Source organism: Chiloscyllium plagiosum, chromosome 17 (genome assembly GCF_004010195.1).
Source record: "Chiloscyllium plagiosum isolate BGI_BamShark_2017 chromosome 17, ASM401019v2, whole genome shotgun sequence".
Taxonomy (NCBI): Eukaryota; Metazoa; Chordata; class Chondrichthyes; order Orectolobiformes; family Hemiscylliidae; genus Chiloscyllium; species Chiloscyllium plagiosum.
In genome coordinates, this window is record NC_057726.1 from 40,520,430 (window position 1) to 40,538,210 (window position 17,781).

A 17,781-nucleotide genomic window follows, 5' to 3' on the forward strand; every position below is an offset into this window, starting at 1 on the left:
TGTAAAATCATGAGGGGCATGGACAATAAATAGACAAAGTCTTTTCCCTGAGGTCGGGGAGTCCAGAACTAGAGGGCATAGGTTTAGAGTGAGAGGGGAAAGATATAAAAGAGACCTAAGGGGCAACGTTTTCACACATAGGGTAGTATGTGTTTGGAATGAGCTGCCTGAGGAAGTGGTGGTAGCTGGTACAGTTGCAACATTTAAGAGGCATTTGGCTGGGTATATGAATAGGAAGGGTTTGGTGGGATTTGGGCCGGGTGCTGGCAGGTGGGACTAGTTTGGGTTGGGATATCTGGTCGGCATGGACGGGTTGGACCGAAGGGTCTGTTTCCATGCTGTACATCTCTATGACTCTAAATGAAATTCAATACAGAGAAATGCACTGTTACATTTTGCTCAGAAGAGAAAGGAGAGATAAAATAAATTAAATTATTCAATTTAACCAGGGCACATTAGGGCAAGGATGTGGTACGTCAGTTGTACAGGTAAATTGGGGCTGTCCACCTTAGTGAAGAGAAGGAGAGAAGATTTGATGGAGATGCATAAACTTACAAGTGATCTGGAAAAAGTGATAGGGACAAACTGTTCCATCACTGTAAGGGTTAGGAATGCACTACCTGAGAGTGACTGAAGCAGATTCAATTATGAATCTTTCAAAAGGGAACTGGATCATTAAATAAGATAATTTGCAATGCTACAAGGAAAGGGCAGGAGAGTGAGATAAATTGCTTTTTTAAAGAGCTAACTTGACAGGTAAAATAGTGTCTTTCTGTGCTTTTGCCAGTCTAAGAAACTCTGATTGCAAATAATTCAAAATGTTAGGGTGTCCAACTTTAAAAACAATGGTCAAAATTCAATGCATTAGTGGATTATTTTAAAATCCTAACATTTCAAGATGGACTGTACTGGTCCATTGGAGCATTGATGTGATGCCCCACATGGTCAATTCCTTAGCTGTGCTGTGTCATTGTGGAAATAGCCTAGCAAAGGCTATGTATTTTAAAGAGGGAATGAAAGTCCGGTGGGTTACAGCTACAGCTCAAAGACTCACTGGCCAGACAGTCATTAAAGTGTGGATAGAGGTTGTACATGGGGGTCTATGGAATCCTCACCATAGCACACACAAAAGGAAGTGTCAGGGAAATTAAATTTTCAACTGGGCAACTTCTCTAGCCTGGAACCCTCTGAAAGTCTCCATTTAAATCAAAGACTTTGGAACATCCAGGTGAAACAGATTACTCAGAAACTATTCACACACCACCAACTACAGCTCCCCCAGGTCCCTTGCACTCCTTAGACCCCAGCCAACAACACCTGGGACCGGAACCTTGCTTCCAATTTCTCTGACTGATTATCCAGATGCCAGACTCGATACCCTCCCTTATCCGCCTGCTGGACCTAATCGACCATACCCCACCAGATCCAACCCAAACCCCCTCTGACACCGGAACCTGATCTGGCCTGAACACATCATCCTGCATCCAACACTGGGCCCAGACTGCCCCAGACCCAACACCCACCCTATGCTATACCCAATTTCTTCCATCCACTCTGACCTACCCTAAATACTGCATCCCTTGCTTTGCCACATTGCATCCCATGTCTTTGTACTTGGCATCCTACCTGTCCGACACCCTATTTCCTCTCTGGCTGGCACCTTTCCCAGCTGGCATTCTAGTTATCTGTCATCTTGGCACCTGAACAACCTGGTACCCTATACCCCTCTGCCCATGTGGTACCCTACTCTCCCAGCCTGCTAACATCATACTTTGGTTTTGTATGTTACCTTTGACGCAGCTGTCAAAATGGCTTTCAGGAGCTTTAAATTTCAAATAATAAAAAGCTCACTGCACAGTTCTGTGTTACAAAAGAACTGGCAGAATGGAAGTCTAGTGCTGCATTTCTGAGGGAACCATAATCAGAATTTCCTCTCAGAATTGTGCTCAGAGCACCGTTCTTTTGTGAGAAACTAACAGTTGCCACAGCAATCAGTGTGAGATTTAGCCCACTGTTTCTCCTCTCTCGCAGCTGGGATATCCTGCTCAAGGTGAGAGACTCAGAGGAAGGGAAATATTTAACACATTTAAAATCAATAATACAAACATGCATTTTTTTAAGATTTCAAATAAAATAGAAAAATCTAGAAATTCTTGCATTACATGTGAATTGCAATAAAACAGAAGGATAATTATATGTTATGGAGCGGTGAAGAGGGTTTACATTGAAAAATGTCAACTGCATTGTTTACGTCTGGCAATTTGTTTTAACTAAATGTTTATCTCACTGTTCAAGGAAGGACATGACAAAATTTTAAAATAGCTAAGACTTAAGAATCAGTTTCCTTTCACTGACTTGACACATCTCAGCAAGACTGTATTGGGCAGGACTACTGGATGAATTTTTTAATATGCTACCTTTAACGAAAAGTCAATTAATCAAAATTCAAACCCTGTGCACTCCTTCTCCAGTAATAGAACTGAGAGTACAAGTGCAGCCACATGCCAGGTAATCCTATTCAATTACCATATGTACGTGCTGTGCACTGACCACAAAAACAGTGGGGAAAGACAACACAAGTGTGAAAAACTATCACAAAAATTCTGGTCACTTCTGGAGAAGAAACTGGATTATCAAGAAATGTTCTCACCAGATCGTCAATTAAAATTGTGAAAGTTATGAGATTGGTATATAAATGGAAAAATAAATAAGAATATCTAGAGAACGCCATTTGTTCAAAATATGACAGACTAAAATGTTCCCTTAAATTCTACCTAGTTTGAATGTGGGAAGGGAACCTTGTTAGCTGAATGCTCACCCCCATAATGTTATTGCACAAATCATGTTCGTTCCCTGCTTTCATTCCCAGCCATGTAATGATGCAAGGGAGAGCTTTATACTGCAGCCTAATTCATTTGTTACTGCACCTAGTTTTGCCTCCTTGAGCCAATGACTGCATAAAAGAGGGGTTAAAGGCTATTGGCAGTAGAAGGCAGGGAGTGAACATGATGTAAAGGCCAAGTTAGAGAAAAAGAACCTTTGAGTCAATACAGAGCCAACGAAAGAAACATAAGGGTCTGTTCATATCAATTATCTCCCGGTTCTGATGAAAAGTTAGTGAACTGAAAAATTAAATCTCTATGTGTATCCACAGATACTTAGTATTTTCTGGTGTCTATTTCAGAAATACAACATCCACTGTATTTTGCTTTAGTTTCTGTTATCATAAAAAAGGAAACAAATGTCAACTAGTAATTATATAACAATCAAAATGAACTCCACATCAAATAACCATTGACTACCCAGTGAAGTTCAGAGAAAATTTGTTAAATTGTCATAAGTGCGAACTTATCACAACATGCACACATGCTTCATAAATGTACATTGTCCCATAAAATAAAAACCATTCTTAAGCAAGTTAAAAATTATTTAATAAAGATATCATTGGTCATTTCTAGAAGCACCCCTTATCTGTATGCAGCACTAAGCATAATAATGACCATGGGGTACAGAGGAATATGGTTCTGAAACAAAGTATGTCTAATACTGGTCTTCTCAAAAAGCATGTATTAAGCTCTAAGGTAGAAGACAGAGGGTGGTGGTAGTGGAGGGTTGTTTTTCAGACTGGAGGCCTGTGACCAGTGGAGTGCCACAAGGATCGGTGCTGGGCCCTCTAATTTTTGTCATTTACATAAATGATTTGGATGCGAGCATAAGAGGAACAGTTAGTAAGTTTGCAGATGACACCAAAATTGGAGGTGTAGTGGACAGCAAAGGGGATTACCTCAGATTACAACAGGATCTGGACTAGATGGGCCAATGGGCTGAGAAGTGGCAGATGGAGTTTAATTCAGATAAATGCGAGGTGCTGCATTTTGGGGTAGATAGAATAGTGAAGAAGGTGTTTGGTATGCTTTCCTTTATTGGTCAGAGTATTGAGTACAGGAGTTGGGAGGTCATGCTGCGGCTGTACAGGACATTAGTTAGGCCACTGTTGGAATATTGCGTGCAATTCTGGTGTCCTTCCTATCGGAAAGATGTTGTGAAACTTGAAAGGGTTCAGAAAAGATTTACAAGCATGTTGCCATGGTTGGAGGATCTGAGCTACAGGGAGAGGCTGAACAGGCTGGGGCTGTTTTCCCTGGAGCGTTAGAGGCTGAGGGGTGACCTTATAGAGGTTTACAAAATTATGAGTGGCAGGGACAGGATAAATAGGCAAAGTCTTTTCCCTGGGGTCGGGGAGTCCAGAACTAGAGGGCATAGGTTTAGGGTGAGAGGGGAAAAGATATAAAAGAGACCTAAGGGGCAACGTTTTTACGCAGAGGGTGGTACGTGTATGGAATGAGTTGCCAGAGGATGTGGTGGAGACTGGTACAATTGCAACATTTAAGAGGCATTTGGATGGGTATATGAGTAGGAAGGGTTTGAAGGGATATGGGCCGTGTGCTAGCAGGTGGGACTAGATTGGTTGGGATATCTGGTCGGCATGGATGGGTTGGACCGAAGGGTCTGTTTCCATGCTGTACATCTCTTTGTCTCTATCTATGACTCTAAAAAGGAGATTAATTAAGCAAGTTATTAAAGCAAAATGACACGATCTCACAAAGAATATTTATATCTTTTGAAGATCAAATGGTTCTGACAGAAGTTAATGCTTGTACTGAAATATATAACAGAAACCAAGTCTCAGTCTACAAACTTCACAATAATTGTATTTTAGAATATAATTCGATTAATCATTTTGTTTACTCCAGCAATGTCTGATAAAGTTGTCCATCTAGCTGCAATTTTGTTTAATCAGATGTAGTTGTCTATAAATAAAGTGTGCAAATCAATATAATTACATCGGAAGTTACCTAGTCATCAAGTTCTACACAAACAGACTGCTCAGCTGCCCTTCATTTTAAAATCCCAAAAGTGTAAACAGATAAATGAGGGCTTGGCATCTTTAAGTGTATGGCATTGTAACCCTGTCAGGAAACTATAATTGAATGAAATTAAATAAACTTCAATGCAGTGTATTAACTAAGCAAGGTTAGGCCTGGTGCATAAATTCATTTAATAATGCACACTGCATTTACTTTTGAAAATATGACAATGAAGGTCATTGTCATAACAGAGTGAACTGTTCAATATATTATTTTTAACAAGTGAAACAAAATTTTTCCTTCTGACTACTAAGTTTGAACAAATTGCTAGTTAGCTTTAATCCGCTGTTACCAGAGTTGTAGTCTTCAATAATATACAAATGTCAGCCATTTAGAATTTTGGAAGCTTTGCTTGGTGAAGTCAAAAGTTTTGTGTGCTGTAACAATTACTAATTTGAAAAATATTTGTTTTAATCTTCTACCCTACACGTCAACAATTTTGAGCCATATGCGTGAAGGCAGACCAGATTTGATTGTCATTGTGTGGGGAGGTAGATAATCTTGCCTGGAATATTGGTTGGCTGTGATTGAATTAGTCTCAGAAGTAAAGAGAAAACTACTCTGATTTCTTGTTACTGATTTGTATTTTGTAATCCTGCTGGAATGCAAATATCTGAAATCAATCATTCTTACCTGTGATGAACAAACTCCTCAGATTTCAACTCCTATCATCTTTAAAGCAGTGGAATTTTATCCAATCATTTGTATTTGCCAATTGATTTATGCAATTTCATAATAAGTATCTAACTGCATGTGGTGAGGACAACTAACCTCAAGCCAGCAAGATCCATTTTAAATACACAATTGGATTCTGATGAGCTAATTGAAGCCTACCCTATTTAACTTTAGGCTTTAGCAGGGTAATGAATAAATGTGGTGAGGTCAGCAATTACTGGAATACCACACAAGTATGTTTTTTCTTTTAAAGTTCCTTATGGGCTAACAGGAGCAGGACCATCCTCTGGGCTCCATAAGGAAACATTGGGCCTTCTCTACCCTGACCTTTCCCATAATTGGACATTTATATTGTAGATGCAGCTAAATGTAGTCTGCCTCTCACCATGGGATAGGTTTGCTGCCTCAATCCTCTAAGAATCGACAGGGCTTGCTTGGTGAGGTAAAGAAAAGCAAGTTACTGACTTAAATAGAAAGTGCTCTTGAACAACTAGTGGGTTATTGCCCGTTACAAACTAGTTGTAGGTTACATTGCTTTGGTAGACATTATTACACAAGTGAGGAGAAAGTCCTGATCTTATTCCTCTCAGATCCTCTTCTATTCTGCCCACAAGTCCATATGACATCATCATATTAGGTGATGCTTCAGGAACTCCTCAGTAACAACTCTCTCATAAGCTTGAACGTTTATACTGCATCTCTCCCCAGTCATATTTTTCCATTATTAAAATTATACATGTGTGTATGTTGGTACAACAACACAATCAATCAAACAGTAAACTTGAATTAGAACTGCATCATAAATATAAGTGCTGAATCATTTGATGAACAAAAGCTCTAGTTTTTGTAAAGGACAGTGCCGAATTTGGTTCCTGCTGTTCTGGTTTGATTGGTTTGTTTTATCTGTTGAACTGCGAATATATTGAGGAATATTTTTCAACGACTGTTTCAGTTCAGCCTTGCCCAAATCCCTGAGCTGTAAATCAGAGGTAAGGTGGCTTAATTGGCACCATCTTGCACTCAAATTCACCTTTGAAGTGAAGCAGTCAATTGAGTTCTCTTTCCTTCATGTCCCTTGTTGAGAAACTAGCTGGGGTTTCTCTATTACTGTCTCCTGCAAACCACCTTCACCAATCAATAGAAATGTCAGGATTCCTACAGTTCCATGCACGAGAAGATAGGCCTAATCGGCAACCTTGTAACAACCCCATACAAACCTGATGTTGAAGTATGGCACAAAGTCATTCTGTGAGGTAATGACTATGCTGATCAGATAATTTCTCACTTTATATCATACAAAATCATTAATGAGCTAATGCCATCATTTTTGGTACTGGAAAATACTCAGTCTCCTTCAGACATCTCAAAAATTTGACAGGTTAAACTAGCTGTTTCATGCTGCTATTATATAGTAGCAATATGAGTGGCATTCACCACTAACAGGATGCTGCTGTTAAGTCAAAAAGACATTATGAGATATATAGGGACTTTTGGTTCATTAATCGGATTCACAATGCTGCAGACCTGTCTGTACTGGAAGCTGCATATTTATACACGGAGTCCTGTACATCATACATTGTAGACAGCAAAAACATGTAAATACATTGCGGTAGTTTTAACACATAGAGTCAAAGGTCATACAGCACAGAAACCAATCCTTCAGAGCAACCAGTCTGTGCCGACAATAATCACAAACTAAACTAATTCATCCTGTGTGCACTTGGCCTATATCCTTCCAAACCTTTCTTATTCATGTACTTATCTAAATGTATTTTAAATGTTGTAACTGTACCTGCATTCACCACTTCCTCTGGAAATTCATTCTACATACGAACCACTCTGTGTAAAGAAATTGCTCCTCATGTCTTTTTTAAATCTTTCTCTGCTCACCTTAAAAATATGCCCCTAGTCTTGAACTCCCCCACCCTAGTGAAAAGACATTCACTTTATCTATGCCCCTCATGATTTTACAAACCTCTATAAGGTCACCGCCCATGCTCCAATGAGAAAAGTCCCAGTCTCTCCTTATAACACAAACCCTCCATTCCTGGCAACCCTCTGGTAAATCTCTTCGGAACTCTCTCCAGCTTAATAATATCCTTCCTATAATAGGGTGACCAAAACTAGACACGGTGCTGCAGAAGAGGCCTCACCAACATCATGTACAACCTCAACATTCCATCTCAATTCCTATACTCAATAAAAGGAGCAATGAAGTCAAGCTAAGTGCCTTCTTAACCATCCTATCTGTATGTGACACAAACTTAAAACAATTATTGACCTGAACCCCAAGGTTTCTCTGTTCTCCAGCACTACTCAAGGCCCTGCTTTTAACTGTATAAGTCCTGCCCTTGTTTGTTATACCAAAATGTAATATCTTGCATTAATCCAAATTGAACTCCATCTGCCACTCTTCAGCCTGTTGACCCAATTGATGAAGATCTCCTTGTAATCTTAGATAACCTCCTTCACTGTCCATTATATCACCAATCTTGGTGTCATCCACAAACTTACTAACCATATCTTCAATATTCCCATCTAAATTATTTGTATAAATGACAAACAAAAGTGGACCCAGTTCCAAGCCCTGAGGAATACAACTGGTCACAGGCCTGCAGTCTGAAAAACAACCCTCCACCATCACTCCTGCCGTTGAGCCAATTTTGAATCCAAAGGCAAGCTCACCCTAAATCCCATGTGATCCAACTTTATCTTTCATCCAGCATGTGGAACCTTGTCAAAGGCTTCACTAAAATCCAAGTAAGCTATGTTTGCCCTCATCAATCATCTTGATTATTTCCTCAAACAGGAGTCGAAAAGTGTGGCACTGGAAAAGCGCAGCCGGTCAGGCAGCATCTGAGGAGAAGGAGAGTCTGACATTTCAGGCATAAGCCCTTCATTATGAATGAGAAGGGGGAAGGGGGCTGAGAGAGAAAAAGGTTGTGGGGTGGGGCTGGGGGAGTTAGGTAGATGGGAAGGGGTTAAGACAAAATATGTGACAGTGATTCTCTGGCTCATTTCTGTGGCCACCATTTTGACCAGAGTAAACTTTTAAAACTTAAACAATGTTTGGCAATTAAGTGTCAGTCATTACTAACTGGGGATTCTTCATGGCACACCTGTACCAAACAGAGTCTATTTGCCAATCAATCAGCACTCCCTTCTCATAAATGTTGTTTAACCTTTGCTTTAGTATTTCTAGTGGATCGTCCTGATAAAAAGATGAAAAGCTTTGATCAATGTATCTTTTTTCAGGAATAACCCATAAAATCGGGACACAGTCTGATGAAAAATCTGTGGGACTCAGGTGATTCTAAATGGTAGTCTGTAGAAGGAAAATCTCCCAAATGGAGTTATGGATATGAGAAGCAAGAGTAAATACATGTTCAAGAGCACCTACCAGAATCTAGAGTTTGCATTCTATTTAGCTAATATAAAATTTAGCTAAACTCTCACCAACTGAAGACAGAATGGATTTCTCTCATCATCACCTTATTAATTGTGCAAGGTCAACATAAATTTGTGTGGTCCCATTAGATTTATTACAATAACAATACCCTGTTTACAACTTGGTTGATTTTCTAACAAGGGAAATTATATCCTGGTGGGCCATCTTTGCAAGTTGTTTGTCAAATTGTTTCATGCAAGATGGCAAACTATTCCTGGATGTTTCAAGGCAATGGTTTAGTAACTTTCCTCAGGGTGATGCTGTAGTATTCAGTATTAAGCTTCCTTAACCTCTTAAGTAGTTTAGGGTATTCTGTTTAAGAAAACTCTTCAACTCTTGCTGTTTAACTTCTTCAATCTTTTGAAGAATATTGAGGAAAGACACATACTTACTTGAGAGTAAGAATTCTTCATGATGAAGTACATATACTTTTTCTACTATCTGACACTTGAATGTTGGAAACATGCTGTTAATCTTAACTGCTTTGCCACCGGGACTATGACCATTGACGTCAATGTGCTGTTTCCAAAAAGGTTAGGTCTGAATCAACTATTTCCCTTAGGAACAGTTGGGAATTCAAAGATTAAACATAATAAAAATACTGAGGCATGGAAGACTTCATCAGATTCCCAAGCCGTTCAACCAAGAAAGCAAGAGAGACAGTTTTATGGCTTTGCTGCTTTGGAGACCTTTTTTGTCTTAGACCTCAGGTTCATGCAACCAAAAACCTAAGTTAAGCAAGGATTACGAGGTAATCATAGTGCAAGGGGCCCCAGTCTCTTCAAAGTCAGGTTTTCCAGAAAGAATGAATAATAAACCACATTTCTAATTCCCTAAAAGCTTTACTTGGTTATTTTCCAAACTCATCAGATTTGCTATTCCCATTTCACATTTCCAAGAAACAACATAGGTTCTCTTCAAAACCCTGTTTAAAATTTTTTTCGATCCAGGAAGTGTCCAAATGGTTCAATATCTTCCAGGTCACCATATACCCCATAAATATAAACATGTGTGCTCAACAGTATGGGTAGCTACTTGACTTCTTGTTTTTCTGCGATTATTATCTACTTCAGCACACTTTCTGGAAGTTACCTCTTGTGGAGCAGATAAGTGATTCTGATGATAGTAAATTATTCTGATTTCTTTAATAGATATACAAAATACTTCCATTTCTGCTTTAATAAACAATACCACTTCCCACATCTGTGGTGTTACGTGAACACTTTCCACCTTTAATGCAAATTTAATGAAGGATCTCTTGCCTTTTCTTTGGAACTGTTAAAAAGGTCTTCGGCCTTTGTTCTTCAGCTGAACCAGAGCTGCCTATCTTCTAAACCGCCCCTTTGATCTTTTTAATTCTGGTTTTAATATATCCCAGGGTCTGTATCCTTGGCTCAGATTGCTTTTGTGTCTTTGATTTTGCTTGCTAGAGTCATGCCTCGATAGTGCCTATGCCAGTGACACTTAAGCTAGCTGTAAGAATTCTATTTAAATTTTTAATTTCCTAGCCTGAAGTACTATGTTATAATTTAAATTTTTCCCTTGTTCACCAGAGATTTTGATCAAAACTTTTACCAGTACGCCAATAATGTCTCACCAAGGCTCTATACAACTGCAATAAAACATTTTTTAATTGCGTACTCAATTCCCCTTATAATGAACACCAATGCATCATTTGCCTTTCTAATTACTTGGTGCACCTGCATGCTAGTTTCTATCAACTCATAGACAAGGACATGCAGATCCCTTTGGACACCAACACTTCCCGACCTCTCACTATTTGAAAAATATTCTACTTTTGTTTTTTTTTGTCCTCCAAAGTGAATAACATTACACTTATTCCCATTATAAATTCCATCTGCCATAATCTTGTTCATTCATTCAGGCTGTTCAAGTCATTTTTCACTCTCCTCAGCTCATGTTCCCATCAGTGAATTTGGAAAAATTCACAGAATAGACTATGAAATTGTGGAGCTGGCACTGAAACTTGCAGTCTGCCTCTAGTAATCTTCTGCCAAAAGGGGTGATCCATTTATTCCTGCTTCCTTCTTTCTGTAGACTAACCCTAACCCTATTCTTAGTCTGTACCTGTGTAATTCCAGATACTTTAATTTTATTGACTAACCTCATATGTGGGCCCATATGAAAATCCTTGTGAAAATCCAAATACACCACACCAACTGGTTCTCCTTTGTCTATGCAACAACTACCTTCCTCAAAAAAAAATGTTCCAACAATCGTGACTTCCCCTTCTGAAATTTATGGTAGCTCCAATTTTGCCATTCTTTTCTAAATGATCAATTTTTGCATTCTTTATTATAGGTTTGGATATTTTTCCAATTGCAGATGTCAAACAAACAAATCTATAGATCTTCACTCACCCTATTAAAGAGCGGGGTTACATTTCCTGCCCTCCATTCAGCAGAAATCTTTCCAGGATCTATAGAATTATGAAAGCTAACAACCACCACAGCCCTCACCATCTCTTTTGTTAATTCTTTGAACACTCTGGGATGAAGCTTATTTGGTCTGGGAGATATGTGAATTCTCAATCCAGATTTTATTAAAAAGTATAACCACTTGACTAATAATAATTTCTTTTAGCTCATCAGTTACACAAGTTCCTCGGTCCCCTAACATTTCTGGGAGATTTTCTGTATGCAAAACAACTTTTTAGTCTGTCTGTGACTTCCCTGTTCACCATTACAACATCTCACTTCTCCATCTCAAATGGCTCCACATTTATGGTCTTATGATCACTATTACCACTACCTGGAGTTGTATGCCCAATACCCTGGCAGCTCCCACGCCTCCTCCATCCTGGAGCATTCTTGTGTTCTTGGAACTTTTGAGCATGCTGGTGCCTCATCAGGCTGGTTACTGGGGGACAAGGACTACCCACTGCTCATGACACCATGGCATATGACACTATTGTGCAATCTTCTGTTTTATATGGAGCACAGTTTCAGTGCTGTCTGACCAGGTCTGAGCTGAAGCAGTCAATAAAGCTATTGAAGATGTTAGTCTTGGGGGTGCTTTCACCCATCAATTTAACAGTGACTGCACCTGGCCTGGCAGTTGTCCCAGCCGTTTTCTGGTAGCACCTCACATCTGCAGATTGGAAAGTCATGGCAAGGAACACAGCTTTTGATGGACACTGTCAACACTGGGTCCCATCTGATTGCAAGCTAACTCCCCCTTTTATCTCACACTAACCTCTCCACCATATGCAGCCCCTCCACATCAAGCCTCCCTTACAACAGTCTTCTCTGCTTCCTGAACCCTGACATTACACCATCATGGTGTCCACCCTACTCCTCTCTGCTCTTGCTGTGAAGGACATAGTGATGGTCATGATCAGTAATCTTCCCCGCCACCTCCCTTAGCTTACTATCTGTTCCACATACCTGAGCTTCTTTCCACCTTTACAAATGCCTCCACTTTCCAATCTACCCACAGCCTTGACTCCTACAACTCTCTGACAATGATTCCTCACTGTCCTACAGACCCTCCACTAGATCCTCCTGAAATATAAATGGACGGACTCCAAAGTTGTATTCATCACACTCTGTGAATAACGTCAAATCGCAGCCTTGGATATGTCTAACTAGATCTTTAGTCACTGTCTTTGCAGTCCTTTGATTGACAATGTGTGATTCCCCTGACTCTTGTGCTGGTCTAACAGAACAGAGCGTTGAACATTCCCTGGACTAGACTGGGTATGACTCCTGATTGTGAACATCCCAATGGATGACTGACTGTGGTGAAATCCCTGAACTATGTGCAGACTATTCCCCTAACTGACAGTAGCAGGACCCGTGAATAATGGTGCACCCCATGCCTACCTTTGGCTGGACAGAGGACTAGCCTCCACCAGTTTCTGATATGGCCTTTTGGTTGAAAGACTGTGCAGTGTCACACAGGCAGCTGTAGCTGTTCACCAAGGTGTGCCCCTAGACAGACCATTACTGATGAACAGCCTGTTTGTGCATTTGCACAAAGCAGCACGGATGACAGCCTTTGGCTTTGTCTGCAGTGGCAATGTGTTAACAGGCATGTCATGGCGATGGAAGGCATGGATGCTGCAAGCATGCAGGCAGGTGGGGTCAATCCATTTGTGTGTGTGTGTGTGTGTGTGTGTGTGTGTGTGTGTGTGTCCTTGCTGCAGCTTTTCAATGTTAGTTGCCTGTGAGCTCCATAATGCAAGTTTGCACTTCCTGAGCAGCATGTCAGTGCAGCAGAGAGGTGCTATCATAGTCGTGAGGGTTGGCAGATGCTGGATGCCAATGTCTATGGATGAGGGATATCTTGTATCTTCTATCTTGCTTTGCGAGTTTGGTAAAATGGGAGAATGAATATTCATGTGAGTTATGCTGCCAACAAGGCATCGAAGATGCAATAAGTCCCGTTTGTTGGCAACTCGTTACGACCTAGTGAGAATTCCACCACACCATTTGTGAAAAGCATAAAAGATGTTACTCTCAGCATCAGGTCCAACTTGCAGAACATCTTGTCACATTCTGTCACACATCTCACCATAGCTGCTATCATTCAGTCCCATCTAAAATCCTGCCCTTACACCCTGATATATCAAACCACACCTGCAAAATTTTAATATGGTCATGAATGTTGAATTACCATCAGTTTTCTTTTGAGTAATTTATGTTGACAAAACTGTCTCATCTATTAAAAGATAATAAAAACACAAACTGGGGTTCTGATCAGAAATACAACTTGAACACTGTATTTCTTTTATAATACTGACTGACCCCAATTTTGCATTTCCAGGATTTTCTGGTTTTAGTTTTGATTAATGGCATGTGCAGTTCTTTTTTTTTACACAATGCCTACAAGTTTCTATAGTTTTTTTTACTCTTATTTAATTATAGCTTATTCAATAGATTATCCCTAATTGTTAAAAATCTTTTCTGAAATCTTTCATAAATATTGGTACCTTTTCAGTGCAGTCATGTCCACCTCATACTTGGGCCGAATTGGTATGTGGTTTCCACAGATGTAATACAGTCGGTCCACTCTATGCGGCACTGTCTTTCAAAGTATTATGCAATTAGTGATTCAACAACACACAATAATTATTCTCCTCTCCATGAATACATGATATCATCTGAGTAAATACAGAGCTGTCTCAATTCTGTTCATATGATTGAGAGAGATTTTGACAAACTCTTAAGAATTACTCAGCCAGAACTATTTCAACCATCAGCAGTCAGTAACTAGCTTGACATTTCTTTGATTCCCATCACACTGCACAACTTCTTCCACTTCCATTGCATCTGAACAGGTAGATTAAAATCTCTATTAACACTACACTGATAGAAAACCAACTGATGATGTTTTTACTTTTGTTATAGAAACATCTGCAGCATGGGACAACATGAAGTATAGCCAGTTAGGCTTTCTCAAATTCTTAGGAAATACAATATTGGCAACAGAATCATTTAACTTTGTTATTAATTCTCTCATTTTGCTCTGAAAGTTGTGTTTCTATTGCAGTCTCCAGTGGCTATCAGATGAGGCAGACAGGAAGTATTCATTTCCGAATTACATTTGTTAATGTGCTTGATATTTCTCATTCCTTAAGATCAATTTGAAGGGCTGTTTAATCTTCAGACTTTAATGATTTTTTAATCTTTTTGTTATGTTATAATTATCTTTATGTATTATATTTTCAACATATTCCTAGCATAATTACAAATGTAAATGAGGCTTCCACACTTTGAGTGAGGTTATAGCAATAGAAGAGAACAACTTTCAAGAAATTCCCAATGTGTATAACTAGGTTTCCTGATGTATGACACTAAAGGCTGCGCAGCTCATTTGTTTTTGTTTCACAGTATACCTTCTTTGGTTTAAGTATTTAATCCACTTTCTTATGTGAAACATGTTTTATCACTTGGTTAGGATTTACTGTCTCCCACTGAGCTCCCCTTAGTGGTCCTTCTAGACAAAAGCTGCTATGTAAATGCTCTCAAGCACTGGCTTTTCTGTCAGCTCTCCTGTGCGGGCAGCATCATCAGTAGCAGTGAACACTACAGCAAGACCTAGTATGGAGAGTGTCACCAATGGATTCACAGATAGGGGAGCGTGGATTGGCTAAGATTCCAAATGAAAGTGTTATTACAGTGAGCAACATTGCGAGCAAAGGCAAGAAGGCGGCTTCTTGCACAGACACCCCAAAACCATCTTCTGGGCACCCTACCTAATGCAGGGTTTGTTTTTATCAGATGTAGTGTGCCCTTGAAGAAGACAGCTGCCCAGTAGACCACTGGCAAACCTGACAGGGTTTGCAAGGAGTTTCCCTGGATGATGAATCCCCTGCCTGCTGCTGGTTGAATACCAATGGCAATGGGATGATGTTCTTTATGGTCCTTAAAAGACTTGCAGGTGCCTCAAACCTTCCTGCCCTGGAAACTGATCTCCACCCCTCACCTATCATCTGTCTGATTAATGGTGACCCATACCAGCTCTAAAATCGGCTCTGGTGATGGCATTAAATTTTTCCCATTCGGTTCATATAAATGAGAAGGACAATGTTACATAAAATTTCATATCCATTTTTATGAAATTGACTAAACACAATCAATAAGAAAGTTTGTGCTACATATCCAGACATTTATAAGGAATTGTTAACAGTGTAGCACTTATATTAACACAAAGAATATTGATACACATCTACAAAAGAGTTTCTGATCTGATTCCTCTCCTCCTTATTCCCGTTAGCTACTCCGACTCTCCCTGAGCTCTTGAGAATTCTAAATTTAGAGTCTTGTCAATTCCCCCACAAGTTCACCTCCAACAACCAAGTGTTGAAGAAGGTGCCTACAGAGATAGTTGATGCATTGGTGATCACTTTCCATAGATTCTGGAATGATTTCTGTTAATTGGAAACTTGCAAAAGTCAACCCACTATTTAAGAAGGAAGCAAGAGAGAAATGAAATAATAATGGACCTGTTAGCCTTACGTCAGTAGGAGGCAGAATGTTACAATCTATCATAAATGATGTAACAAATGGACATTTGGATAATAATGATCTGACTGGGCATAATCAACATGGATTTGAGAATGGGAAATCAAATTTCACAGACTTGCTGGAGTCTTTTTAGGATGTAATAAAATAATTGATAAAGGGGAGTGAATTAATGTAGTATACTTGCATATTCGGAAGGTCTTTGACATAGTGTCCCAAAGGCAGTTGGTTAGTAAATCTAAAGCACATGGTATAGGAGGTAATGTGTTAACATGGATTCATGTTTGTCAAAAGGCAGTAAGTACAGTCGTGATAAACAGAACTTTCTCCCATTGGCAAGTGACTAGGGGAGTACTTCAAGGATCAGCACTTGAACCCCAGCTGTTCACTATATACATTATATACAAAGCCAAGTAGAATGTGTAATGTGAGAAGGATGTAAAGCAACTTCAGGAGCATTTGGACAAGCTTAGTGAATGGGCAAGAACATGGCAGATGGAGTATAATGTGGAAAAATGTGAGGCTATCCATCTTAGTAAGAGGTACAGATGTGCAAAGTATTTCTTAAATGGTAGAAAATTGGAAATTGTAGATGCACAAAAGGAACTAGGTGACCTTGCCCTTGAGTCACTTAAAGCTAACATCAAATACAGCGAGCTATTAGTAAGGTTCGTGGAATGCTAGCCTTTATCACAAGAAGATTTGAGTACATGAATAGTGAAGTTTTGCTTCAATTGTATAGAAGTTATTTTAAACCACATTTGGAATACTGCATGCAGTTTGGTCTTCTTACCTCAGGAAGGATATTATTGCCATGGAGGGAGTACCACAGAGGCTTGTTTGAAGGATGGCAGTCCTGTCATATGAAGTGAAATTGCACAGACTAGGCCTGTATTGTACAGCGGTTTGAAGAATGAGAGGTGATCTTATATTTAAAGAGATAAGCAGGACAGAAGCAAATAAGATTTTCCACTGATTAGGGAATCTAGAACTAGGGCACAATGGAAAAATCAGAGGGATGTCATTTAAAACAGAGATGAGAAGAAGTCTTCTTCCTCAGTGTGTTGTGAATCTTTGGACTTATCTACCACAGAGGATTGTGGCAACTCAGTGTTTGAGTATGTTTGAAGTAGAGATAGATAGATTTCTGAAGATCAATGGCATTAAGGGTTATAGGGACAGTGTGGATAAAAGGCACTGAAGTGCTCGATCAGTCATGGTCATATTAAATGGTTAAGCAAGTTCAATGGGCGGAATGGCCTACTCCTGTTCCTATATTCTACCTCTACCTCCTACAATCCCAATTTGAGTTCATATTTTAAAGTGTCTATTTACCATGCTCTGGAATCCATCTCTAAACCTTGCTGCCTCTCCAGTTTTAAACCCATCTCTTCGATCATATTTGCAGTCAGTCCATTCTAATATTTCTTTCCTTGCTTCAAAACCCATTGTGCCTGACTGAAGCAAAACCTCATTTTGTAAATGTGTTAACTGCTGTTTAGCTGCAGCTTTTATGAAGTGTATTTCAGAAAGTTCTCAGTTCCTTAAACTGAACTTTCAGTTGTCTGTATTGTAGTCTAGATGTATGTCACCAATTGCTTTTGGCCTTCTTAGTGAATAGTGGCAACTCTCCACGGTGTAATGCACTGCTGAGGAAGGGAGAGGAGATGAAAGCTCTCTATTTCTTCTAAAATTAGTGTGTTACCAGTGAATAGAGACACAGGTCTCCAGGTCAAAATCT

The 17,781-nt window shown here is 39.5% G+C and overlaps 1 protein-coding gene across 1 annotated transcript in view; it reads right to left on the bottom strand.

Moving 5' to 3' along the window:
- The window catches only part of LOC122558401, a 389,098-nt gene that overhangs the window by 51,685 nt on the left and 319,632 nt on the right, over window positions 1-17,781 (bottom strand). Inside the window, exon 7 of the mRNA XM_043706929.1 lies at window positions 14,006-14,100. Coding sequence (XP_043562864.1) covers window positions 14,006-14,100 — 95 coding nt within the window. The remainder of the gene's footprint in view (window positions 1-14,005; window positions 14,101-17,781) is intronic.